This window comes from Pyrgilauda ruficollis, unplaced genomic scaffold, assembly GCF_017590135.1.
Source record: "Pyrgilauda ruficollis isolate IOZ18807 unplaced genomic scaffold, ASM1759013v1 scaffold12, whole genome shotgun sequence".
In the NCBI taxonomy this organism is placed as follows: domain Eukaryota; kingdom Metazoa; phylum Chordata; class Aves; order Passeriformes; family Passeridae; genus Pyrgilauda; species Pyrgilauda ruficollis.
This window is the reverse complement of record NW_024510321.1, coordinates 2,966,762-2,993,843: the sequence shown is the minus strand read 5'-3', so window position 1 is coordinate 2,993,843 and position 27,082 is coordinate 2,966,762. Positions and strand designations below refer to the sequence as shown.

The following is a 27,082-nucleotide window of genomic DNA, read 5'->3' as shown; positions in this document are numbered from 1 at the left end:
CAGCATTAAAATGTGAATTTTATTTTGAAATAGCTTCTTCCCTGAGTGGGAACAAAGACTCAATCTACAGCCTTGCAATGAATCAAATGGGAACAGTTATTGTATCAGGGTCCACTGAAAAGGTAAGCGAAATTTGGGGTTCATTTCACTTCAGTTTGATTTCAGTATAAAGAGACAATTTTATTCATTTTCAATGTCATGTCTGTAGCAGCTTTTGTGTTTTCAATAGTGAGGGCAGACACTTCTCTTAAGTGGGAGTGCAAGTGTAGGATACAAATCCTGCCTCAGTCTGAAGATGTGATGTATCCATAGAGCTTTAATACATAGGGGAGACAATCAGATCATCTTGTGTAACCCTCTTTGTCAGGGATCATTACATTTCCCCGCAAGAGCTCTGATTTTGAGGGCACATGACTCAGATGATTATCAAAACTGAAGCAGTTGCTGCAGGTAGGAGAGAAGGTGCCAGCAATTTGCAAAATCCCTGCAGGAGGTGGCAAATGAAGTGAGCTAATGAAGCTCAAGTGTTCCCAAGAGACAGCCCCTGCTCTTTGTTAAGGAAGGTAAAAGAGGCTTAAGTCTCTGAGTTGGTTTCTTTTGCCTAATCTAACCTTCAGAGAATTTTATTTCCAAGACAATGTAAAACAGAAAAGAGGATACACCAATGAAGCATCTGAGAGGATTCTCAGAAGCACATTTTATGCCCATGTCACACTGTCCTGTTTCCAGTCACTTCCATTCTTTAATTTCTTTAAGACAGAAAAAGCTAGAGCAAATTAAATTAAAATCAGGAGAAGATCACATCTGATTTTTAGAGCTGCATGAGATATAACTATATCTGTCTTGTTCAAACATATATTTTCAGTGATGAATGTCCACATGTTTGCAATAAGGATTGATTCATTTGGAAAGGCTTAATTTCTTTCTGCGGAGGTAGCACCTTGGTGGGAAGAATGGTGTTAATGTCATTTATCTTTCACTGTCTGTTTCCATAGGTTCTAAGGGTGTGGGATCCAAGGACTTGTGCAAAACTAATGAAACTCAAAGGGCACACAGACAATGTCAAAGCTTTGTTGTTGAACAGAGATGGCACCCAGGTATGTGCTTTAACCTGAGACAAAGGCAGTTTACAGAGAGCAGAAATTTCAATCCATTTCAATGTAATTATTTAATGTCATAGATTACAGATATTTAGTGGTTAAGGGAGGGAAGCTGATGGGTGCAAACTTTAATTACATGTTCATCTAGGTGTGCAGTGGGTTTACATAAAATACTGGAAATCATGACTAGAGTTGGTACCTGTTTAGCACCATTTTAGAAGAAAAATATAAATATATAAATAATCAAATATTTATGGGGAAAAATATTTTGAAATGCTTCAGTAGCTGTTTGATTGAAGCGTGCTGGTCGTTGCTCAGTGTCTTTCAGGCAGCTCTGACGGGACGATCCGCCTGTGGTCCCTTGGGCAGCAGAGGTGCATAGCCACGTACCGAGTCCACGATGAGGGTGTTTGGGCTCTGCAGGTCAATGAAGCCTTCACTCATGTTTATTCAGGAGGAAGAGACAGGAAGATTTATTGCACAGATCTACGAAATCCGGATATCCGGGTGCTGATCTGTGAAGAAAAAGCACCAGTTCTTAAGGTAATTGAGTTTAATTCAGAGAATCGTACAATGTCTGAGGTTAGGAGTGATGTCTGAAGATCATCTGGTCCACCCTCTTCCTTGCTCAAGAGCACTGGAACTTGGAACCACGTCAAGATGGGTTTTGAGTATCTCCAAGAATGGAGAATCCACGATTTGTGCCAGGGTTCTGTCACCCTCACAGTATACAAAGATAATTGCATGTTTTCTCAGGAAACGGTGGCTTGAGGTATAAATTGAAGAATTCACATTTGGCTAACAAGTGTTTGCGGTACCACACCTTCAGCAGATTGGCTCTGTCTCCTAAATTACACTTAAGGTTTAATTGCGTGAAGAAGATGGATGCCTGGCAGCTACTGAAAATGTGCAGATTTGAATATTACTGAAATTGAAAATGCTTCACATGCAATAAGTTGGGTTTATCAGGCTCTAGTACAGTTTTAAGAAACTGAGCTGGCATTGCCAGGGTTTTGTGCAAAAGTGGATTTTTCTTAGCAGCAGCATATGTGCACAGGACTGTTTTAGAATCTGTTACATACTCATGGGAACCAGGAGTAAAGTTGTTTGTGGGTTTTTTTGAACACCTAAACATGATATTTGTATGCACAAGTCTGACTCTTTCAAAGAGGCTGTTTTTTGAATGTTTTTGCTGTCTCTAATGACATGACTTTGGAACCTGCAGGTGTATAAGGAGTGTGCAATTGAAACATATATTAATAGATATGAGCAGCCTGGGTTTCCTTGGGAGTGAATTCTAGCTTAGAGTGTTAAGATAAAATCCTGGGTATGTTAATTTAGTTCTGGAAAAGTCAGGATGTGAGATTTCAGTTCAAAATGGAAAAAGAACGTGCTGGTCAGCTGTACAGAGGTCAGGAGGAGCTACTAATCTTGGCTAGAGTGATCTGAGAAATGTAATGTCAGAGCCAAATGTATAGAATTCTGCTTTTTCATTGGTATAGAACTTCATACATTTTCATATTAACCATAGGAAGTGTCTGAATACAAAGTAATTGGGAAAATAGTGTACTTAGGAAACTGTCCATTAGGCAAGATTGCATCATGCTGGAAGTAATTCTAACTACTGTGCTAATACACACTGCATCTATTATTGCCCATGTCTAGAAGTCATTTGTTGAATATTTGTAACAATTCCTGTGAATTTTCAGAAGTTTCATCTTAGCTACTTTTCATTTAAACTTTGTGTTTCTACAGCAAACTGAAATTAGTGCTGTTTCTGAGATGCTTGCAATTATAGGAGTGGGTAATTATCAAAGGGAAACAAAGTTAAGCATGACTGAAATTTTGTTTCATTATTTAGATGGAACTGGATAGATCAGCTGATCCTCCTCCAGCACTTTGGGTAGCAACAACTAAATCCTCTGTGAATAAATGGGTAAGTGGTACATTTTACAGTCTGTGAATACAATTGAGTAGTCATGGGATTTGCAGTCTTGGTGTCAGAACTGTTGGGCTGTTGCTTTCAATTTGACTGGGATGTGCTGTGATTTGTAAGCTTTCCTTAGAACAAATCATAAAATACTAATATTAAATTGCTCAAAATGTGTGAAGCTTTGAATTACTGTCTTTGCTCTATTTATGATGCATTTCGAAATTCTGTTCCTTGGAACTGGATGGTTAACATCTAACATCTAAATAGCAGCATGAACTGGCAGTTGTTACAAATAAAAGCAAAGTTTAAGAAATTCTATTCCTTGGAACTGGATAGTTAACATCTAAATAGCAGCATGAACTGGCAGTTGTTACAAATAAAAGCAAAGTTTATAGATAATTATGAATGTGTCATTTCTTTATTTCTTTAGACTTTGAAGGGAATCCATAATTTTAGAGCATCAGGAGATTATGATAATGATTGTACCAATCCCATACCACCCCTGTGTACACAGCCTGACCAAGTTATAAAAGGTAAGCAGCTGTTTTGCAGAGGACCTTGTAAAATCTGTTATCTTTAGCACAAGTGATAGAGCTTTAAGATTGAATCAGTTTTTTAAAAACTTGATACTATGATTTCAACCAGAACAATGTGATTATTGTCTATCCACTGTTGGTTATAGTTAAAATCATGTTTAAACCTTGGTGGTATCCAAGGTTTACACAAAAAAGTGAAACCAAAGAGCAGCATATGTCCTGCAATTCAATTTAATGTGATATTAGAAAAAAATAATGACAGTAGTAACCTTAATTCTTGTTTGTTTCCCAGGGGGTGCTAGTATTATTCAGTGCCACATTCTTAATGACAAGAGGCACATATTAACCAAAGACACAAATAATAATGTGGCATACTGGGATGTCTTGAAGGTAAGGATATAATTTCAGATTTTCTACTGTTGGTTGATTAATTATTTTGTGCCACTTTCTTATATATAAATTTTTAATGTTTGAGATTTCTGTGGTAGAAAGTCAATCATCTTTGTGTCTCAGGATATCATGCAAGGTTTGCCTTTAGAAAAAGGAGGGGACATTTGTGAGCTTTTCTGTAGCTTTCCCTGATGTGAGGTTGATATCTGCATTCATCTGAATTCCATCCAGTATTGACATCTGCATTCTCCTGATGTTCAGACCCTTGAATTTTTTCCAGGAAATAGTAATGTGTGTTTTGATGGGGTTTTGTTGTAAGGAGGGATTGTGTTTGCTGTTAAGTCAGGAAGGCAGGAAAATGAACAGAAGGAAGCCTGGCTCTTGCCTGGTGTTGCCTGGGGAGACTTGGTGTGACATTTCTTTGTGTTGGTTTACCCAATGATTGCTCAGAGGAGAGGGGAAAGAGTGCAGAGAGAGAGGACTCAAATCCCACATCAGTGAGATGGTCAGCAAATTCTTCTCTGGCAAAAGCCTGTTTAAATTCTAAATATTTTCTTCTTGAGCTATGGAGTGCAGCAGCCAAGATCAGTAATGAGGTAAAGCATGCTCAGCCAACTTACTGAGTTGTTGAATGAAGCGAAAAATAAATTAAGTTGGAGAATACAGATTTATACTAAAAATTATCTAGATTATTTTTGGAAGAGTTTTCTTTATTTCAGTCTGTATTTAAGTGTGCAGTGTTAGATCTCAGGGCCAAAGTCAAATGCTAATGGTAATTTTTACTTTCATTCAGGTTTTTTTTCCTTAGTAAGGCTGTGAGAAGTGTCACTTGATATATGTTTAAATAAATACTCACTGTAGAGGTGAGATGCTTTGTCAGGTCAGAGTGTTGCTCCCTGCACTTGAAAGCTGAGACTTTATTGAGAATGCTGGAAGAATTGAGGGAGGTTTTCCTGAAGCTGCACTCTTCAGTGTTTGCTTCCTGTAACTTTTCCTGGATTTTGAGGGAATAAATTCCAAGGTTGCAGTCCTTAGTGTTTGCCTAAAACAAGTATTTCAGAATGACTCTGCAAGTGGATTATAATAATTTGGATTTTAACAGAATTACTTAAAGGACTTTTAAAGTAAAAGTATGAAAAAACCAGAAATAAAGCATCTGCACAGAAATTCACTCAATGCTGTTCCTATTGCAGTAGTTGAACTGAATTTGTTGCTTGATGTGCTGGAAATACTGGTGTTTGATGGAGTACTGAAATATTGGTACTGATGGGGAGAGAAATGATAAGGGGGTATTAGAAGACAGCAGTATACTCTGTGTAGGGAAGATATTTTCTATCAATCTGAAATAATATTTCCAGACTTCTCTACTGGCTTGATGCCACTACCTCAGAGATAAATGAAGAATAAAAATTACTTCCCAAATAAATCACTGTTTGACTTTTTATAAAAGATTTAACCTTTAACTTGGATGTTTTTGGACTGCAGTGCTCAGGGAGAGATCCTAAGTCACAATCATTCCAAGTGTGTTTGAAAATCAAGGAAAAGTGAGGTGTTGATATGACTCTACTTGTACGTTTCTTTTGGTGAGCAGGCATGTAAAGTTGAAGACCTTGGGAAAGTAGATTTTGAAGAAGAAATTAAGAAGAGATTTAAAATGGTTTATGTGCCAAACTGGTTCTCAGTGGACTTGAAAACCGGGGTGAGATACAACTCCTACATCTGTTGCTTTAATGTCATATTTCACATTTTTTCATATATTGTTTGTTCAAAAAAGGTTTAGTTTGTTAACTTCAGAAGAACGTTCATTGCTTATCTGATGGATTAAATTAATTTTCAAGTAAAACAGCAAATTTTTCCTCTTCTTAATAATCTGAATAACAGATTTTTTAATTAAATTTTGCTTGTGGTATAGTCCACCAATACCAATTATGAATTAATACAGCTTGGTAAACAAAGTGTTCTGTCATGCTTTCAGAAATTCTTTTATTTGTAGGAGCAAATTTAGAATGTAGAATTTATTATGTAGAAATTTATGGACTTAGTTAATCCCAAATAACTATTACATTCATCATGGTCTTTTGCCAACAGATGTTGACAATTACTTTGGATGAAAGTGACTGCTTTGCAGCCTGGGTTTCAGCAAAAGATGCTGGATTTAGCAGTCCTGATGGTTCTGATCCAAAATGTAAGTTTTAACTAATAGTAGTGTTTTATTTTAACAAAGAAATCAGAGTAAATTCCAGTATATATGTTTTGAAGTATTCCAGTGCCACCTATGTCAGTGTCTGGTTGGATTTTGAGGCTTATTTTCTTAGTACTAAATTCTGTAGCATATTCTCCAAAGAAAGTATTTCCTTTTTTTTTTCTGAAACAGTCATGTTCAGGGTTTACATTTAATTTTGTTTTAAACCTTTAAGATGAAAAAGTGAATAAGTAATTATAACCTAATGTAGAGAATGCTAAAGCACAAGAGTGATCCAACAGCAGGGATTCTAAAATCAGCTTTTCCTGAATGATTGTAACATGCAGCTCTCAGATTGTGACAAGCAGATTTCTGTGCCCATAAATAGTTTGCTTTGGGAACAGACCTGCTCAAACTTGTGGGGAATTTTCAGCTGTGGATCAAATGGACAATATTACATTGCCCAAGGTTTTTTGTGTGATTGAAGTTCTGCCTCACTGTGTGTTGACAGTAAACCTTGGAGGGCTTCTGCTGCAAGCACTTCTGGAGTATTGGCCTAGAACACATATCAATCCAATGGATGAAGAAGAAAATGAGATAAACCATGGTTAGTATTTTAATATTTTCCTTTTTTATTACTTGTCCATGTATTGTTTGTTTATGTGTTTCTTAAACAGATATATTTGTTGTCTTACACCTGTCCCTCTGTGCATTATAGACTTCATGTTTTCTAGAACTTCTACATTTGCTTTACATCAGGAAGTGTGTTGTACTTCCAAAAGTATCAGCAAAAATCTTAGGTCTGCCTGTAAAAAAAAGTAGGTGAATAAATGATTCTGAATATTCTGAAGTTACAGAAACATGATGAAAAATAATGATGAAAAACAATTACTGGCAAACTGAGGCTTGACTTGGAAAAGAAGCAGTAGATAATGACAGCAAATAGCAATAATTCAGTTATCCAACATTAGCAAGTATTCTCTTGACATACTTCCAGTTTTCTTCTAGGTATTATGAACAAAATAAAAGCTTTATTGGAACAAATACATTCAGTGTAATAATGCATGAAGTAGTTCTATAGGAAACTCCTTAAAGTGGTGTTTAAGGTAATAATGCTAAGGCTAATCAGGCCTTAGATGAAAGCCATGTGAAATGTAAAGTAGAGGCTGAATTTGGCAAAGAAGAGAGTCTAACTCCTGAGTGGGAAATCAATTCAACCCAGGTCAGAGTTAACTGAAGTCTCATTTTTGGTGATTAAGAAATTACTTTCTATAGCTAGATGATGCAATTAAGAAAACTGTACATTCAGCATATCTCACTGCTTTGTGACAAGACTGTGCCAAGAATTAGTTGCTTTCTTCTTTGAAAACTGGCCTCCAAGGAGGTTTAGAGCTCTTGGCAGACTTTTCTGGATCCAGCTGCTGATTCTCAGACTGTTGTGTATTGGCATTTTACAGCTTAGAGCCAGACAAGGTTTGAGAAGTGTCACTCAGAGGCTTTCGTGCTGTTGGATTATTGATACTACACTCCTTATTCCTGTGTAGAGTTGTGGATTAGTGAAATGTTGGAGTATTCCCAACAGAATGTTTTCATTGCCCTTCCAAGAGTAAAAAATTAGGAGACTGGCACTGAGCAGTGACTTGAGAAGGTGAAATGTACCTGTTGGACACTGGCATTTTTGTAGAGATACAAATTTAAATAAACACAAATTATGTGCAGTGTTGTTTCTTTCAATTGTTCAGAGAAGTGTTATGAAAAAATGTTTCAAACTACAGGATTTTTCACTTGCTGTAACTCTAGTATCATGTTTACCCCTTCCAATATAGATTTTCTTTTTTTATTTCTTTGTTTGCTACAATTTCTGACCTTTCTTTGCCTACATATGTTTCTGGTTAGAAAGCTGAGCAATCATTAATCTCATCAGTCTGTGCCATTTAAATTTCTTAACGTTGCTTGAATTCAACATCTCCTCAAACACAGTAATGAGGTGCTACAGTGTAATGGAGATGATTTTTCCCAAGTGCAAGTCAGGCATCCAAATTCTTCTAGATTGTTTCAAGACACCTACTGATTAGAAGCTGCACTGTTCAAGAGGTGTATAAATAATGCTGATTTTTCTTTAATCTTATGCTATATGGAATCAAGTTCTTCAGCCTTTGAAGACCATACTGCTGTAATTAGCTATAATAAATTGAATTTATAAAACGGGAAGCTCAAGTCACAGTGAGTCTGAGCTTTCCTGGTACGTTGTTTTGACATCTAGCAAATCCAGGCAGAAGAGCAGTGCAAGCATCCCTTCAGAGTTCTGTACTGTCACTCTAGAGGGAAGAATAGTCTTGTCTCAGCAGAGTCTATTTAGTTGATTTCTAGTTTTAGTATTGTTCAGTTTGACAAAAGAAATGGGGAATAAAACTCATAATTGAGTTTTGACTCCTGGGCTTTATTTTCCTTTTTTCACAGGCTTTTGAAATAGGCCTTCCACAAACCTCTATTGATCTTGTTACTCTCCAGTGGTTTTTTATATACTTGCTGTATCTTGGAAATGGGGATTTTCTTGGTTTTCATGAGGCTTATGATCTTATTAATTTACAAAATGTATCTGCTGTAGGTGGAATGTGTGCCCAGTTTGAAGGCCTAGTGCAGTCTCACTGCTGTTATGTGTTTTTTCCAACAGTGAATGGGGAGCAGGAGAACAGAGTCCAGAAAGGAAATGGATACTTCCAAGTGCCACCACATACACCAGTTATTTTTGGTGAGGCTGGAGGACGCACTTTGTTCAGGTATAAAAACTTAAAAATACAAGTTCAGTGGATGAACAATCCCTTTCGTAGTGCTAGAAGGAATGTTATCAGAAATGTTCTTTGGATCTGTTCTGTGCATTTAAGACATGCCCTTGAAAGGCAAAATAAGCAGCTGTTGATGATTATTTGTCCAACCGAGCGTGTGAGTTTGAGCATAGCCAAGTGTGGGGTTTTAAAGCAGTAGGAGTTGTGTATAGTCCTTAGTTGTGCGTGATATTTCTGGGTGCCCTCTTTCTGCAAACTGATAAATTAAACGGTTTTAGAATGAAATTGTGCTACTTCAGACTCTTGTGTGTTGTGCTGACCTCTGAGAATGAATTACTCAAGAGCTGCTACTCACTAGAGAATTGGCTTCTGCTCCCAGAATTAGTTGATAAATCCAGGAGAAGGTCCCAATCCCTGCCATACAGGTTCTGTATTGCAATGTGTGTATGGTTACCCTTCTATGTCTTCTCATGCTACATTGAAGAACCCAACTGTGATATGTGATACATCAGAGGCACTTTAATAGTGCTGCAAAACAGGTGCTGAGCTTGCAAACACTCTGAATTGTTTGATATTTACTGACATAGTGGATTTTAAATTTAAGGTGTGGGGCATGTTTGATTTGTTTGTTTTGTTTCCCAGGCTGAAAAGGCCCCAAAATGCTGTAACTTTTGGTCAGTGAAACAGGAAACCATTTTCAGCTGGGAAAATTGGCTTTCTCCTACAGTAGCCATGTATTTATGTTGTACTTGGGGCTTAATATTTGCCTGCATTCTGTTCTGGTGGATCTTCCCTCTTATGCAGCTGCTCCCCAAGAGTACACTGGAGAGACCCCACTGAAAGGAGCAAGCCATGTTTATGGGACCAAAAAGGTGGCTTGCAGGACTCTGACAAAATACCTCATTGCAATTTATAAAATGAGATGTGGCTTTTTTGCATCATTGCATGGGCACATTTCCTAAAACTGGTTTTATTCTTTCCTTCAAGTGAGGGCTTAGCAGATACTTTACATGCAAAGCTCATTTTTCTCAAGGAGAGAATTGCTTTATGCCAGGTGCCTTGCACCTTCTCCTGACAGTTCTGTATTTCAACACAAACATAACACAATCCAGAGCAAAGCACTTTTATATATTTTCTGTGTCAAAGCTGTAGTCTCCTGAGATCCTACTCTCTGTTTCTGGGATCTGTCTTCCTAGAGCTCCTTCTGCTCTTTACAGAAAATAGGTAATCTTTTTCCCAGTAAGTTCATAATCCTAACAGAGTTCAGCTTCCTGTTCATTAAAAGCTCTCCTGAAAGCTTTTTAATGCAGTTGGCAATAATTGTTATTACAGTAAAGGTTATTTCTTTGTGTCTCAGGTTGTTATGTCGGGATTCAGGTGGTGAAACTGAATCCATGCTTCTTAATGAAACAGTGCCACAATGGGTAATTGACATCACTGTGGATGTGAGTATTGGGTGTATAAGTTTGGCTCTTTAGTTTTTTTAAGATATATTACAATTAACTTCACAGTATCTGGAATGACATTTTAAATTTTTGCTGTGTTTGTATTTAACATAAGTGGTTTAAAGGTCTGTAATCAAGACCCTTTGAGATGCATCATTTTTTGATGTGTCTAGTTAAAGTACTTCTTGCTCAATTTCTTTTGACAGACTGTCTTAGATAAAGAATTCAAAGTCCTGTGCATAATTGATATCCTTTCCTAGTGAGGAACTCAGGAATAGAGAACACACTTCATATTGCTGCTGTCTTTTGATACTATCTAATTGCCTTTGAAATAAATGATAATTTATATTCAAAAGCTAGATGATCTGTGCATCATGTAAATTGAAGTGTCTCAGGAGTATGAGTAATTTGGAAGTTGGCTGTGGTGGGAATGCTGATTAGGAATCTCTCATGAGTTTTGATAATTAGGAGCTGAATATACTTCACATAGCAGCTGCTGCAAATAGGAGCTGATAATGGTTCATCTGAAATTAACACTTCTGAAACTTGTTTTCTTCTAGAAAAATATGCCCAAGTTCAATAAGATTCCCTTCTACCTCCAACCTCATTCATCATCAGGGGCAAAAACTCTAAAAAAGTAAGTAATGCAAATATGACTATCAACATTGAATGTCCAACTTGCAGGAAAAAAAATAAAAAACCCCCAAAAACATCAAAGCAATTCACTGATTTTTCCAGAGAATTTTTGTGCTTGAATTTGTAGAAGCTCTTAGTCATTTAGCAGCATTGCTCTGAAGCAACAAGTTATATCAGAATACTTAAAAGAACTGTGGATTTGGGTTCAACAGGCAGTTGTAGTACAAGTTTATGCTAAGAAATGTCTAAGAACTAACTAGTGAAATGGGACTTTGTCTTTTTTGGTGTTTAATCAGAAAGGAGATGAATTTATAGATTGTTACTCTATTCAGAACCACAGCTTTGTTTCCTGTTGCCAACAGAGATGAATAATTGCTTTTTGAAAGGAAAAGGGACAAGTAGGGAATGCAAACTAGTTTGCCAGTCACATGAGCTGTAACTGGGAGCTGAGTTGGTTAGAAATCAATGTAGATTTTTATCTAGTCTTTTGAATGTCTCAGCTTATTTTCTGAGTTTTTTGCTGTGTGACTCTTTGGATAAATTGCTGTTATGATCATGGCTTTCTGGATGATCCTGATAATTTACTACTAGACAATATAGAGATGATCTATATTGTCTACTAGTAGTTGCATAGTTTGCTACAGCTAAGGAAGGTGTTGTGAAGATAAGAAATGCAGTTTCTTTCTCAAGTGTTTTCCTGATAAACTTCTCTAACTCCTGCAGAGACCGGCTGTCAGCCAGTGACATGCTTCAGGTGAGGAAGGTGATGGAACACGTCTATGAGAAAATCATCAATTTGGACAATGAGTCTCAGACAACGAGCTCCTCCAACAATGAAAAAGCAGGAGAACAAGAAAAGGAGGAGGACATTGCTGTGCTAGCAGAGGAGAAGATTGAACTTCTGTGCCAGGACCAGGTAAGTTCCCTGTGATCAAAACCAGGCTCTAGCAGTGAATTGGTTGTGAATTTTTCATTTCTGAGCTTCAACTATACTGTAGATTACCTGTTACCTTTAAAACTAAGTAAATGTTTTGATGTTGTTAACTTAGTGCTGACAGAAGTTTCTGACAGTTGCAGATAGGTTTATTATGAAAATTCCTTCATCAGCCTGTTTAATTTGGTCTGGCATGGGGCCTTTCATAGTCAACAAATGAGCTTAATACAATTCCACAGAGTTGTATTTTTAGCATTTCTGGAATGTTTTGAGTTCTGCTTTTTGGCAGTTTTCAAAATCGGTCCAAAACCATTAATTGCCTAATAAGTGTAATGGAGATGAGGCTCCACCACTGAGGAGGTGGTCGTAACCTGAAGTTACATGCTACTCTGCTAAAATCCTTCAGTAATGCATCAGGCTCAGTTGCCAATTGAAAAATCTGAGCCTTTGCATGGCTCCTCTTGGTATCAGTTTTCGGTTTGGTTGTTTTAAATTTTTTGGGTTTTTTTAAATATCTGCCAGCCTGGCAGACTTGTGGATTAAAAGCTGCCTTTTTGCTGTGTAGGTTTTGGACCCCAACATGGACCTTCGAACTGTAAAGCACTTCATCTGGAAGAGTGGCGGGGACCTGACGCTTCACTACCGCCAGAAATCGACGTGAGGGCAGCGCGGACCCGGAGCGGTCACTACTGACTTGACCTTGCTGTGCTGGTTCCAAGAGTAGTTCTAGAGCAGCCCTGAACCCCTAAGGTAGATGAGACTTCTAATGCCTCAGTATGGACAGGAAGTAAACATTTAATGGAAGTGACTAATAGACCTGTAATATAGAGGAAAAAAAAAAATCTATATGACTTTAGTTTAAGTCTGTCCTAGTCTCAGTCAATGAGATGGGAGGTCCCTGAGTGGTTTGTGTTGTGTGAGGTGTACAGAGAGTGGATGATAACCCAGTGCAGACTTTTGCTTCCTCCTTTTTGCTTTTGGTTTTTTTCCAGAACATAATCCCCTCATCTGCTCATGCTCGGTATCAGACAGGTTTGGCCATATTAGTCACTGCTCACAATGTAATTAAGAACTGCACACAAGGTATCTTTAGTACATTCCATTCATAAAGTTCCAGCAATGATTTCTCACAGGTTACTCAAGCATTTCTACCACTAAAAGAAATTTGGAAAAGAAGACACCAGAAAATAGTTATTGAATACTTGAATCAATGGGCCCATTGAATTGCAAACCAAGGATTAACATGAGAATTGTTTTAATTGCTTTAGAGAGCTGTTGACATGCAAGAAAAGAACACTAGAAAGATATCAGAGCAATGTGAGTCCAGTGATGCTGTGCATCATAATAGAGTGAACGTGCTTTGCAGCAACTTAGAGATTTTTTTTTCTAAATATATATAACTTTTTCCTGCACTGTGTCCTAGGCGTTCTAAAGACACACCAGTCTAATTTTTGGTAACTGTGCTCCAAAAGTATGTTGACATCTTGTTAAAACTTCAAACCATTCTGATTATAAATTCATGTGTTTAATGTTAAACTTAAAAAACTTCTCAGCAGATTTCATATTCATGGCATAAAAATACTGATTCTTCTTTTCTGAGGTTTTATATGCAATTGTTCTTTTGTTAGAGATTTATGCAGATCTTGTTTTCACTGCTATTTCTAAAAATCTGTGACTGTCCTAGGCTCATGGTAATCTTTTATAGAAGTTTAACTTATTGGGGGGAGGGAGGGTAAGGGCCTTTCAGCTTTTTGTGAGGAAAATGTGGGGATATCCCAGAAAACCATTTGTAGCCAGAGCAAATTAGAAATCCTTGTAGAGAAATGGTTTAAAAATTACTCTTGTCTGAAGCAGAAGCACAAGTGCCTTCAAGGGGCAGTATATTATTGGAGTTTCTTCAGGAGACACATGCTCTAGCCCTTCCTGTATCTTGTGATCAAGATGTAGGTTGAGGCCTAAGAAAAGTCCCAATAAATTATATTACTGGGATTGTATTGGTCAGACAAAAAGTAAAGTATTTTTCATCATGTTTTATTTGAAAAAATAGTCAAAATATAGTCAAAATAGTCATTCCCTTCTGCACTTTAAACCCAGCAAAACAAGTTCATTGCTTAGACAAAACCATGGTTCAAAATTCAGCTAGCATGTCTTTTCCCATCTTTTGAGAATCAGGTTCAGTTTTCTATCCCCACTTCTGTGTATGCTTCGTTTGACACAATTGTGCTTTAACTGCACATTTTTAGTGCTGTTTGTGAATTAAATGGTTAAACAGAACTGTAACTTTTATTGGTAATCTGTCCTGACTTGTATTTATTACTAGCAAGGGTCTTTGTCTGTTCCAATAGGCACTGTTTGGGTTATGTTTTGTTTCCTGGTTGTCTTCCTGTCCTATTGTATACATTGGAGTTGCTCACAGTAATTTTTTGTTTGAAATCAGCCCAAGGTTGTAACTCTCCTTCTGTTTTTTCTTTCTAACCATCCCGAAACACAGTAACAGGAAAGATTAATGGAAGAGTCTGCAATGCCAGAAGGGTAAATGATGTTTCAGTTGTATAGAATAAAAGGCTTTAGTTAAAATATTTTCAAGTTGTTTTGTGTACTAGATAAATTGTGCAATTTTGGAGCTTGAATTTAACAAAGGGCTTCAGAGTGCTTTGAAGACTTGAGTAATGCAATGGCTGAAGAAATGGCAATGCCTTAGCAGAATCCTGTGAAGATAATCTTGTAATGTGGTTGGATGTAAGAATTTCTGAGGTGAGCAGACCTTCAGATGTGAGCTTTGAGTCCTGTTGAGGGGAGAGCGTCACATGGGCAGTGCTGCTTTTGTACCATGAAAGTATTTTGTGGTAACAAGTGACTTGTGCCAGTTGCTTCTGAGCTGTCTGGGTGTGGAAAGGTTGTAAGATGCACATGGGAAACCAAGCTGGGTTTCCTGATGTTGAAAATGCCAGGACAGAATGCTCAGAGCTTTTGCCGTGGGAATTGTCAGCTGAGCTGCTCTCTCTGAGCACACAGTAATTCAGTGCCCAGGTGTGCTCCCACATTCCCAGCTCTGACTTACATGGTGTATAAAGTGAGAGAAGGAGTTTTTTGCTACTACCTTTTAAATTCTGTCACCTTTTCTGGAGTTGTGCTTTCTGTAAGAGTCCTGAAGGCAGAAGGAGGAGAGCATTGAGTTAATATGAGAGTCACATCCCCTGGGAACATTGTGAGCAGAGAGTTTAAGATTAGCAAATCTGCAGCCTTCTCCATGATTCTGGCAAAGTTACTTAAAGTTCATAATGGGAAGGAGTTGTAAATCTGATGTTTAGTAGTGCAGCCTGTCTTCCAGAAAAACATTTAAATTTTGTGTGACAGGTAATTTTTTATTCTCTTTAGATGGGATGGGGCTGAGAACAGGAGAGCTTGGCTCAGAACTTGTAGCTGAAGTGTAAGTATCATTTTAGGATGAGGAGAACTGCTTGAAGGATTTACCAGTAACTTTAAGAAACACTGAATATTCAAAATAAGCTCTAGGCAGAAAGGTGGTGGACTCCCCTTCCCTGGAAGTGTTCTAGGCCAGGCTAGATGGGGCTCTGAGCATCCTGTTCTAGTGTAAGGTGTCCCTGCCCATGGCAGGGGATTGGAACTGGATGAGCTTTATTACAGAATAATAAATGGTTTGGGTTGGAAGGGACCTTAGTGTAATTCTACCTCTTGGCCTTGGGATTTATTAGTTGGATTGTGCAGGTATTCCCTAGGAGAGGGGCAGCCAAGGACTGGCAGGGCAGTTACTGGTATAGAGACATCACACCAAGGTAAGATTTTTCCTTTCACAGAGGTCCTGTTTGATTCAAACTTTATCCCTAGAAATTTATTGAATTTGACATTTAGAATCAATCTTTAAGCACATGATCTTGCACTGTGCATGTGGTGCTGGCTCCTGAACAGAGCCAGGTAGAGTCACCTCCCAGCTGGATAACAGAGCTGTTGGGAGCACACACACACACTTAACAGGAAAGTGGTTGATTGAAAGAGTTCCCTGTACTGCAGTGGAGGTTTTTCTGTGCAGAGCTGTGCAAACACCATGCAGAGCAGAGGTGCTGACTAGAGCCTGGGTGGGACATGTCTGATCTCTCTGAGGATATTGTGACATTATTCTAAATGTCTTTTTCAGGGGACTCTGAATGTTTAATTATATATTACACATGTAATATGTATGTAATAATGACATATTAATTACATATTGTAGCTTAGAAATGTAACTTTGAGCAAACAGTTGAAATTTTGCTACAGCAGAAGCAATGCCAGTTAAGTGTTTCATTAAGGCAAAAGCCAAGAAGGTTGTGTGGGCAGTGGCCAGGAAATGGAACATGCTAATCAATGCACTGAGTGACCTGTAGCTGCTTTCTCTTAAGAGCCTGTTCTTGTGTTACTGCTTGGAGGTGAAAATACTTGCCCAGTTTTGGGGGAAGATGGAGAATGCATGTGGAAGTACATGAGCCCACCAGTGTGCGTGAGTGGTGTGATCTCTGCTCAGCAGAGATCCATTTTCCTGCAGCATTTCTGCAGCCAAGTGTGGCTGAGCAGCCTCTGCTCAGAACCTAGAGCAGTACAGCAGGCACTTCATTAGATTGTCAGGCCTGCTGTGGAAGTTTAAGAGGGAAAATTAAATCATCACTGCCTGAATCTGGTGTTAAAATAGCTCTGCTAGTAGGTGCTTAACTTAAAGACAATAAATACATCCACATTCATTCATTCAAGTTCAGCCAGAATTAGTTCAGTATCCATATTGATGATAATAATGAGATTTGCATGTTTATCTCTATTTCCTTATCATGATCTTGGGGGTTTACCATCATTCCTAGTACAGGGTTATGCTGTATAGAAAGTTCCCATGGAACAAGCTACCCTTGGTTGGGGCAGGGCTTGGCCACCTTTTCTGTGGCCTTTGTTGAGCTGAGGTTTGAGCAGCCAGGTGGGAGGAGGTGCCGTGGCTCAGAGGGCTCTCCTGGCTCAGCCCCAGCAGCCCTGGCTGCTGTGGCATTGGCAGGAGCAGGGCTCGGTGGAGATGGGCTTTGCCCAATCCTCACTCTAATGCTTGAGCTGCTGGGAGCCTCTGTGGATTGAACATCTGCCAGACCTGTGTCCTCAGGCTCAACTGGTAATTCTAGGGAGCAGCTCAGGTCTGGCAGCTCATCCTCTTGTGTCTGGCCATACAAATCACCCTGCTGTTCTAACATCTGAGGTGACCTCCTTCTCCTCCTCCTGCCTTTGTTCTACCCTTCTGATGCTGCCCAGATAATCCTGCTTGTGTCTGCAGAGCTGCTGCTCTCAGGTTTAGAGTGGAGAAAGGTCACATCCAGCTGCTGCTTACCTGGAAACATGTTTGGGACAGCAGCAGGCTGAGTGGCTGTTTGGTATTGGCTCTGAATCCCACCCTCAGGTGCTTCTCTCACTCTTTTTAGGTTTTATTTTGAAACTGAAGTTCCAGTCACTTTTCTCACTTTGCACCCACAAACAGGAGTACTCTCCACTTGCTGGGCTGCAGCTGTGAGGGAGATCCAAGTTGGTAAGAAAAGAAATTTGATGAGGAGGTCCAACTCTTCACCTCATTTAACACTTGAATGATCAGGTTTCAGGTTTGGAGAACACAACATTCTCTGGCTCAAGGTTTAACTACTTGGCTTTCCAAACCCCTTCCCAGAGCCAGTTAACATAACACACAGGCTGGACACAGACTGAAGTAAATTTAACCCATTTATTATGGTGACATTTGAAATCTAACATGAGTTTTGACATTCCCTGCTCTTAAGATTTCTAAAAGGTGTTTGTGGTACAGAGTCACTTAAATTACCCTCTCATGGCCATTTTTGAGAAAGGTAAAGGACTAGAAACAGTCTTAAATAAACAACATGAATAAAACACTACCTAGGTGTCTTCAGGCATCAGGCTCCAAGACCTAACAAACCTAGGAATAGTTTAAATTACATTTAGTTTTAGTGTTTGGCTGTTCTCCCTTGTAACAGTCAGCTGGGGGAACAAAATAGGAAATTGATTTCAGCAACATAGGAAATAAAACAGGCCCACAATTAACAGACCCTTTAGCAGACTAGAATCCACTGTCAATTCTACTGCCTTTAGTTAGAGTTCAATACATTCTTTAAAGCAACAGGTGCTTTGACAATCCTCTTCAGAACTACTGTACTTGCAGTATTTCAGACTAACAACAGATCAAGGACAGATTTCTTTGCCAGGGTGGACTCTGAAGCCCTCATGTGCTGTGACTTTGCCTGCACCCTTTGGCTGAAGCTGAGCTTCACAGGCAAACCTGTGGGACCCTGAGTCCCCCACTGCATCAGTACCAGATTTCAGCCCAGTCAGCTGTCACTTAGTGCAGAAACAGAGCAGGAGCCAGGGCAAAGGAAATCAGGCAATATTGTGCTAATTGTACTTTAGTTTATAACCTTGTACCCCATTCTCTTCATTTACCAAGGGTTTGCACTGCAGTATCTCTATTACTGCCTATCAGCAGCTTTGAAATTCCATGATAAATCACTGCCCTGAGGATTATAAAACCATCCATGTCTTCCGTTGTTTATCATGCTTTCCATTACATTCAGAAGTGATTTGGAGACAAATGCAAGCAAAAAAAAAAGCTACAAAAACTAATTGCTGGTGCTGCACAAAAGCCCTGTTTTATACTTAATTTGTATAAAAATAGTAATGAGTAAATAGAAAAGCACAAGTGAAGGCAAGCTATTTCTTGGTCTCTACATGAGCCAAGACATTCAATCTTCACCAAAAAGATTCATCACCCCTACTTTAAATTCATCTTCAGTTTATTTCAAGTAACCACCATCGTTCCCTCCCCCCTCACTGTTTATTTAACTGCAAGGCCAGCACCTGGTCCACTCAAGAGCAGAAGTGAATGACAGGACCCACCACCATGGCTTTGTCCCATCTGAGGCTGCAATTTCAAACCCCATTGTATTTCTCTCCTGCCCAAGTAGGGATAAAGAATGTACATAAAGGACTGTTGCAGAGAAGGGAATTAAACCAAGAAAAATAAGAGTCTAGTAAGAGTACTAGAGCAGTAAGTAAAAGTATCTTAGTGTAAGAAATGCCTTGCAAGTCACAAGAACAGTCTAACCAAGATGTACCATTAGAAAAGCTTTCTAACAATTTAAAACTATAAATATTTTTTTAATGCCATCAAACATATTGATAAAAGTCATCACTAAGTCTCACTGTTCAGGCACAGTGCCTTTGTAAATACATTCAGGAGCACTTCTAGGCAAATGTGAATTCCAGAACTTGACTTTCTGCCAGTGTCCAACTTGTTTCTGCATCAATTTCTCTATTGATTGGGTGATTTTGGACAGCATTCAAATTCTGAGCATAGATCAATCCATTAAACAGTGATTGGAAAAGACAACAGGATATGTACTTCATGTGATTTCTTTTCTAGTATTGTCTACACTAACAAAATAGAGTAACTGTAATTCTTTCAAGATCAGAAAAATATTCCAAGCTGTAGCACTGCAGCATTCAGCAGTCTGTAAACAGCAGCAGGGTCCATTTCACTCAGGATCTTGTGCAGCTGCTTCTCCTTTCTGCTCACTTGCTGCTTTGTGCTCTGGTGTCTCTGGAGCAGTGGTTAATGAGCTCTCAATGCTGTTCACAAGCAGCTTGGACTCCTGGTTATCAGCATCAGTTCCTAGTGTTGGTTTTGAAGAAATGTCATGAGGAAGATCAAGAGAAGGTAAAGATGGAATTGAAGGCAGGAGGTCATCCAGTGTGGGCTGCTTGCCTGATCCTTCATGATACGGGGTTAAACCGTCAGGGTCCAAAGCTGAGGCATTTTCTGGGAAATTGAGAGAGTTTGTAAAAAAAACAGAACATATCAGGCTAACAGACAGTGCCTCAGCATTTTCATTTCAAGAAAGAGACCTACATGCTATAAACTTAAGGAAAAGAACATTAGATTTTTCCATTTCTAAACCTGATTTCTGCTACTTTTTCCATCCCATTTTTGCCATTCTTGCTGCTTTGTATTAAAATTTGCCTATTTCTAAAAACTGTGATGATGTTAAGTGAACGTGAGTTGGTGCCATTCCAGAAATAAGACCCAAAGGAAATCTTGACTGCACTTACCAAAATAAGCAGAGGCTTCACTATTTGGCATTGTTTCAGAGCCTACAGAAGCCCCTGCTGCTGGCACGTTGAAGGAGGCAGATGGGGGCAGGCTGGACGTTTCTGTTAAGCTTGTGAACTCAGAAACTGAAATTCCAGACATATCCAGAAATCCTGAAGGAGAAAGCAAGTATTAGTTAGATGCAACACAAAATTCTAGATTGAAAAAGACATGTCCTATCCAGACTGAAGTCAGTGAAACCCCCTTCCTACTAAATGCAAATGAATTTAACTTCCCTGGTACCCAAATTCTACAGCTCTGAAATCCAGGAAAGTAAAAACCCTCAAGGGAAAGCACCACCAGTGCTCACAGTTCTGAATTTAAGCCTCTAGCTTGTTTAAACCATATTAGTTTATTTAGATGTACTCTAAAGAATTGGTGAAAAAAAGCACCCAAGAAAACATACCTGGATCCATAACTCTCTGGAGAGGGGGAGGAGGAGAAAGGGAACTTTCTGGTGAGTAACCACTCATTTCCTGCTCTGTGGAATGATCCAAGTTCATAACTGTTTCAGAGCTGTCATTCTGAGATGTAGGTGCCAACAATGGAGTCTGGAATAAGACAGCAAGAAGTAAAAACATTGTTTTACATCAAAAGCTTTACCTGTAGCCAAACCTCCCATGACAGCATGCTGCCTGTCTCCACATGCACCAGTTCAGAGAGAAGCTGTGATGCTGAAACTGAAAGACAAACACCACTTAGGACATATTCCAGCTCAGCCTTTTAAAGCCAGTCTGTTCTCTGAACTTGGTTCTTGGAGGTGTATCTTTCTCCTAGTGAAGTAGGTGTTCCAACATGATCCTCATTGACTGGCACAGCTGTACGATGCAAGACTTGAAAGCAGGGAAAAAATACCTGGCAAGAATTTCTATCAGCTGACACTGGTGATATTGCACCTGCTCAGCAGCATCAGCTCTCCCCTTCCCTTCACCCAGCTCCATTTCATTCAGAAAAATCGAATACTGGTCTCAAACATTCTGTATTACCACTGTCCCAAACAGCAGAAAATTTTGAAACTCCAGAGAATGTGGCAGAGATTGGAATCTATTTTTTTCCTACCTCTGTGTAACCATTAGTGGATGGCAGAGGAGTTCCAGCCTCTGGTGAGGGTGAAGGTGATTTGTTTTCTGGCTTTTTCTTTGATGTCATGGACTGTGTTGGAATTCTGTGCAAATAACCATATCCAATACCACATCCTAAACTGTACATGAGAAAAAAAATCAAGACACAAAAAAGATGCTCTTAACAAAGCTAGTATTTTAAATTTTGACTTTTTAAAACAAGAATAGTTTGTGTCTTCTATCTATACCAGGAAATACCTACCTGCAAGAATTAAGAGTACTCAAGGAACACTCTGCAATCAACTTTGAGAAATGCTGACAGCTTAGCTTTCAGTGAATTATTTTATATCTTTACAAAATATTTAATCTGACCTGATGTAAATTTTGTTCTTGCTTTAGCTGAATGTTTTGACTATGAGAATGCAGATAATGAACCTGCTAATGGGGAACTCAAGACAGGAGCTCTGCCATTTGATTCAAATTGAGCAGGATTAGATTCTGAATGTGCCCAGTTCTTAATTCTAAGCTGATTTTTTTTAACATAAAGATTAACAGTTTTGGGTGACAAGTGTGAGGAAACAAGGCTTAACTTGGAAACACCAATAACTGATAGCAGTAATACTCCTAACAGGAGCTCATTTACAGCAAGTATAAAACCTGTCATCAAGAGAGATCAGTACCTTCCTTCTCCACCCCAAGCTCCATTGGGAGTCACAACTACCTCTCGGATGGAATCTGCCTCAGTGTTATAAACCATCAGCTTCAGCGGCTTCCCCTCGTGGGATTCAATCAGGGAAAAGAAATCCTCTGACTAGGAAAAAAAAAGATAGAAGGTAGTAGTTAATAAATCCATATGTGCAAGTCAACATTTTACATAGTTATTTACTTGGTGTGAGATATTAAAGACCCAGAGAGAGAAAAATCACCAATGTAGTTTGATCTTTAGTGGCAAATTTCTTTTATTGTCAGATTAAAAGAAAGATGTTTACCTCAACAATAAAGCTTCTGTCATAAACATCAACCCTCCAAAATCCCTCAATGCCACCCGCCATGTGCTTGATGAGATTTATACAAAACCCAAATCCTACAATAAACACTTGGCAGGCACAAAGACAATCGGTGCCTGCTGGAAGGAACGTGCACCCTACCTCCTGCAGAATCTGATCAGATCCCACAACGTAGTCAGTGTACGGCTGCAGCCCAGCCAGAGCCGCAGGAGAGGAAGGCTCCACGTCCTGTGAAAGAATGACACGAGTCATCTGCACCCCCAGCAGGATAAACTCCCAGGATCAAAAAGAACTAACTCCCAGAGCAAGGAAGGAAAGAACAATTTGTTAATGGGATAAAAAATCAGTTCTCGAATAGTCTACATCTACCTGTGCCATCCTGTAAAACATGCTGGGTAAGAAAGATGTAGAATGTAATGAGTAAGAAAATCTTACCAATTTAAAATTACATCTTCTGAAGATGCTGAGAAATTGCATTTGCTTAAACAACCAGAAAGATAAACATTATTTTCTGTTCAGTTCTACTCTTTCATCTCTTCCTCTTAATTTTAAAATAAATTTGTGGCGCTTTTTGTAACATTAATATTACTTCAGTGAAGTTTAGCCAGCTTTAGAGAGACAGCAGTCAGGCCAGAATCCTTTTACTTTTGCCATTGATTCTTCAGCATAAAAGGAAAAAAACCCTTCCCAGCTATACTGTTTGGTCTGGTTGGGATGGAGTTATTTTTGTCACTGGGAGCCCTGACAGCCACCCACTCCTTGTCCCTACTCAGATAGCTCAGACAAACCTTCAGGACTGTGTTCCCTTCCTCTGTGTGGCTGCATCACTGTACTTCACATTTCTGCTAAACATCACACAGTAAAACAAGGCTACACAGACAGTAACGAGCCAGCCAGAGCTGCTGCTCACCAGAACGTGCCAGACGTGCTCATTGGCTCCCTGGAAGCTGCAGAACCTCACGCTGGCTCCAAGGAGGCCTTGTCCTCCCCACATGTTACTGGGGATCACCTCCACCTCTCGGATTTTCATTGTTTTGATGTTGTACACCTCCAGCTTCACTGCTTTCTCAGCATTTGCCTTCAGCAGGTCTTTCAACATATTGTTTTCCTTGTTCTGTAAAGCAGATGCAAGATTAACATTATTTCCAGTTGCACCTGTAACATCTGTGGCAGAATTTGAATACAAAGAACCAAAACTATCAAAGTTTAGGCTCTGTGGCTCACAAACAATCCCAGCAATATCCAATTCAATTTTCTTTTACTAGAAGGCAGTCAGTACTGTCAACACACATCCCTTTACATAAATACTTCCTGTTAGGCCATTTCATCACTGGCATTCCTGTCCTTCACAGCTGCTATTAATAATACCAGCAGTATCAGATGCCAACTGTAATCTACACAGAGCAGCAACATTTCACTTCGTGTCTCTGAGCCCCATCCCTCTTCAGCAGCCCTTCAAAGTCACTGCACACTGACTGGGAAAGAATAGCTTCATTTTTGTCACATCAGAAGATTAAATGGTCTACCCCCAAAACCTGCCCTTATAATGATCACTTCCAAAAAAGACATCTCCTCTCATAAAACAAAAGACAAACTTCATTATTTCAGCTTGAATGTGGTTAGAGTGGAGCATACAAGGCAAAGCTCTGAGCCTTTTAAGTAAACTAACAAAACCCCAATCAAAACCCAAAAAAACCCCATCAAACCAAAACTCAGCTCTTCTCTCATAACACACAGGAACTGTGTTCTTGGCCTCAGAAGTATAAGCAGACACAATGATTCTTTTCCACGTTTTATCAAATGTTGAAACAAGTTTGTTTAAACAAATGTTGAGCTCTGACTACTGACTCACCAGTTCAGCATTCACCTTGTGGTAGAAAACATTACAAATGAGCAATAACAAAAACATTGTGTTAACCTGCTAAGAAGTTAAGGTAAAGGCATAAACAAAACCTTTCCTTCAAACTTGGATCTAGCCAAAGAGACTGAACCCCTGCAAGTTTTACTTTACTTTTAATGTCCAATGTGAAAAGTTTCTCTGCTTGTGACAGTTTATGGTTTTGCTTTTCATCATGACTACAGTGCCCACAGTTCATGTAGGGTGGAAAACAACTGAAATCATCTGAGACTTACAAGCCTCGTGTGTCCTATGGCAATGATGAAATCAAAGAAAGGCTCCAGTCCTCCTTGTTGGGCTGGGGAGTTCTCCTGAACCTGCAGAACACAGATTTTATTGTTATTCTACACTGACCTCCAGTTACATAAGTGAAAGTGTTAATCTTTACACTTGATTCAATATTTACTTTTGAGGTGAGCCAGAGATAAGGCACCAAATGACCACTCTCAAGCAGCAGTGCATAATCAGGCTCTTACTTTTATGTAACTATGAACAGATATCCAAATCAAGCTGTAAAAAGCAGGTTTTGAACCCCATACAAGACACAAATGTTGCGATTCAGAGTGCACAGCCTGCAATTATTAAATACTGAACACTTTGGAGAAAGGCTTGGTTTTCAACGTGCTGCTGCAGGATTTTCTCCTATGGTTCTAACAACCTGAGCACAGTGAGAGTCTCCACTGGCACCAGAGCCATTTTTCCATGAACACAAGTGACAGCTGGGTTCCCACATTTCCAGCCCATTGGAACAGGAATATTTACACAAGCACACACCTGCCCACAAGTTGTGGTCAAGAAAACTGCCACCACTTACAAAAGATTCCTAAGAAGAGTTAGGACATCTCAGTTTCATTAGAACCAAAGCTGTCATAGAAGAGATGCCATCACTAGAGAGAATACTCATAAAACACATTCATACCAGGAAAAACCCCACCAAGTTTGAAATTACATTAAATCCACCCACTTCAAGGTGCACTGACAAAGCAAGATGGTGTTAAGGAATCACTGCAAACCTACTGAGTTTGCTCTTGACTTCACTTTTTGTTACCTCAGCAGCCCTTAACCTGAGATATATCTGACTCCTGAGGGCCACCTCACAATTTAAGCACAAAATTAAAACCCAGGCATCATCTAAACTGGGAAGTTCATTGCTAGGAAAGTTAAAACTGCTACGTCTTATATTTGGTCTGGTGTTACCAAAATGCTAGACACATATTTTTACTTTTTACTCTATTTTTTAATAGATAAAGTTGTACTGGTATTGAGGCTTTCGCTGGCAGAACTGTCTATAAAAGTTATAAAATATATTTAATAGCATAGTTACTTCAGTAAAAGCTTCTAAAGCAAAAAATAAGAACAAAAATCATGCTTTATTTTTAAGCAGTCAAGACTGAGCACTGTAACCACAGCTGGAATCAAAGCATTAACTTTGATCACAGCCCTGAACTGCATCAAAAGCAAACAGGCAGCTTACACTGATGCTGAGAAACACAGAATGCAGATGAAGTGGAAACAGCACGTGGCAGCAACGCTCCCATTCTTATTCCAGGGAGGGAAAATACCACTAAAAGAAACGATAACTCATGCAAACAGCTGCTGTCTGCCCATTCTTAAACTTTCAGATATGCATTTACACCACTGTACGTGCAGACAACCTGCTAAAGAGAGAGTTACAGCAGACTTGCATCTGGGAGAGGCAGCCACGGGGGAAACACCTCTGGAGGGGGAATTAACGCCCTAACAGGGTGTGTGGAGATCCACAGGGAAGGGAGCAGGGAAAGGAGGGAAGAGGCGAATAGGGAGAGAGAAGAGAAGAGCAGAGAGGAGAGATGGAGGGGAGCCGGGAGAAAAGGAGGGGAACAGGGAAGGAAGAAGCGCTGTTCTACTCTCGAACTACTTGAAGCTCCCCGAGAGCAGCCGCACGGGCTCCCCCAGGCTCTTCGGCACCCAAGTCCCGCCAGGTCGCGGCCCCGAGCTCGCCGGGTCGGGCACCCGCAGGTACCGGGAGCGGCGCGGCCGCCCCGCCCCGCCCCTGCCGGCGTGGCAGCTCCGGGAAGAGCCGCCAGCTGCGAGCCGGGCCCACCCGGCCAGCACGGGCGGGGAACGGCAGCGCGACCCCGCCGGAGCCGCCCCGGCGCCCGCCGCCCCTCGCGGCCCTCCCGACCTCCCTCCCTGCGTCTCCCCGCGGCCGCCTCACCCCGTGCACGTGGAAGCCCTCGGCGCCGCCGCCGGGGCCCTCGGAGCTGGAGCCCAGCCCCATGGCGGCCGCACCGGCACCACCGCGCCGGGACCCGAGCGGAGCCGGCCCTCAGGCGGCCGCGGCCCCGAGCATCGCCCTCACGCCTCTCCCGCAGGCCCGAGCAACCGAGCGCCGAGCGCAGCGCCGGGACACGGCGGAGCGATGCGGGAGCGTGGCTCGACTGAGCGACCTGGCGCGTGACGGGAGGGGAACGCCCCCTAGCGACGGGGGCGGGGCGGGAGAAGCGAGGCGTTGCTGCGGGGGGCGGAGAGGGGGCGTGGCTATTGCTGAGGGGCGTGGCTATTGCTGAGGGGCGGGGTCTGTGCTGAGGGGCGGGGCCAGAACTGAGGGCCGGGGCCAGTGCTGGACTCCCAGAATCACAAAATCGCGGAATGACGGAATTTTTTAGGTTGGGAAAAAGCTCTGAGGTCACTGAATCCAACCTATCAACGACCACCACCGTGGGGACAGCCCATGGCACTTCAATCTTCCCTCAAGAACCTCCAGGCACGGCGGCTCCACCGCCTCCCTGGGCAGCCCCTTCCAGTGTGTGACCAACCCTTTGTGGGAAGAAATTCCTCCTGATGTCCAACCTAAACCTCCCCTGGCACGGCTTAAGACTGTGAAAAAACCCCAAACTCGCCCACTACTGTTCCCGTTCTAACAGCCTTTAAAAATCATCCCCGTTAGTATAATAAAAAAAAATGTTATTGCTATTTTTTTTACCGATATTGTGTTTCTATTCCACTCCATCAGCAGA

The 27,082-nt window shown here is 40.4% G+C and overlaps 2 protein-coding genes across 3 annotated transcripts in view; one reads left to right on the top strand and one right to left on the bottom strand.

Annotated features, from left to right (window-relative positions):
* The window catches only part of WDR48 (WD repeat domain 48), a 28,564-nt gene extending 14,045 nt beyond the window's left edge, over positions 1 to 14,519 (top strand). For both annotated transcript variants that reach the window (XM_041486589.1, XM_041486599.1), the window contains 14 exons: positions 34 to 122; positions 996 to 1,097; positions 1,419 to 1,643; positions 2,962 to 3,036; positions 3,464 to 3,566; positions 3,862 to 3,959; positions 5,551 to 5,658; positions 6,048 to 6,144; positions 6,653 to 6,748; positions 8,816 to 8,921; positions 10,285 to 10,372; positions 10,933 to 11,009; positions 11,732 to 11,924; positions 12,508 to 14,519. In XM_041486589.1, the coding sequence (XP_041342523.1) occupies positions 34 to 122; positions 996 to 1,097; positions 1,419 to 1,643; positions 2,962 to 3,036; positions 3,464 to 3,566; positions 3,862 to 3,959; positions 5,551 to 5,658; positions 6,048 to 6,144; positions 6,653 to 6,748; positions 8,816 to 8,921; positions 10,285 to 10,372; positions 10,933 to 11,009; positions 11,732 to 11,924; positions 12,508 to 12,603 (1,553 nt within the window). In that variant the 3' untranslated portion in view covers positions 12,604 to 14,519. The remainder of the gene's footprint in view (positions 1 to 33; positions 123 to 995; positions 1,098 to 1,418; positions 1,644 to 2,961; positions 3,037 to 3,463; positions 3,567 to 3,861; positions 3,960 to 5,550; positions 5,659 to 6,047; positions 6,145 to 6,652; positions 6,749 to 8,815; positions 8,922 to 10,284; positions 10,373 to 10,932; positions 11,010 to 11,731; positions 11,925 to 12,507) is intronic.
* A 3,149-nt stretch (positions 14,520 to 17,668) lies between these two features.
* On the bottom strand, positions 17,669 to 26,557 carry GORASP1 (golgi reassembly stacking protein 1). The gene is made up of 9 exons (XM_041486609.1): positions 26,281 to 26,557; positions 24,320 to 24,400; positions 23,097 to 23,300; positions 22,328 to 22,414; positions 21,860 to 21,990; positions 21,178 to 21,319; positions 20,525 to 20,669; positions 20,079 to 20,231; positions 17,669 to 19,788 (listed from the first exon to the last, which is right to left on the bottom strand). The coding sequence occupies exons 1-9, from the start codon at positions 26,341 to 26,343 to the stop codon at positions 19,505 to 19,507; spliced, it is 1,290 nt and encodes a 429-aa protein (XP_041342543.1). The 5' UTR covers positions 26,344 to 26,557; the 3' UTR covers positions 17,669 to 19,504.
* Positions 26,558 to 27,082: the final 525 nt, after the last annotated feature.

Excerpts from the sequence above, each read along its gene's own strand:
- GORASP1 (XM_041486609.1), bottom strand. The coding sequence starts at position 26,343 with ATGGGGCTGGGCTCCAGCTCCGAGGGCCCCGGCGGCGGCGCCGAGGGC. Across the intron at positions 23,301-24,319 it reads CCATAGGACACACGAGGCTT|AACAAGGAAAACAATATGTT; the intron begins GTAAGTCTCAGA and ends TCTGCTTTACAG. Across the intron at positions 20,670-21,177 it reads CCACTAATGGTTACACAGAG|ACTCCATTGTTGGCACCTAC; the intron begins GTAGGAAAAAAA and ends GTCTTATTCCAG.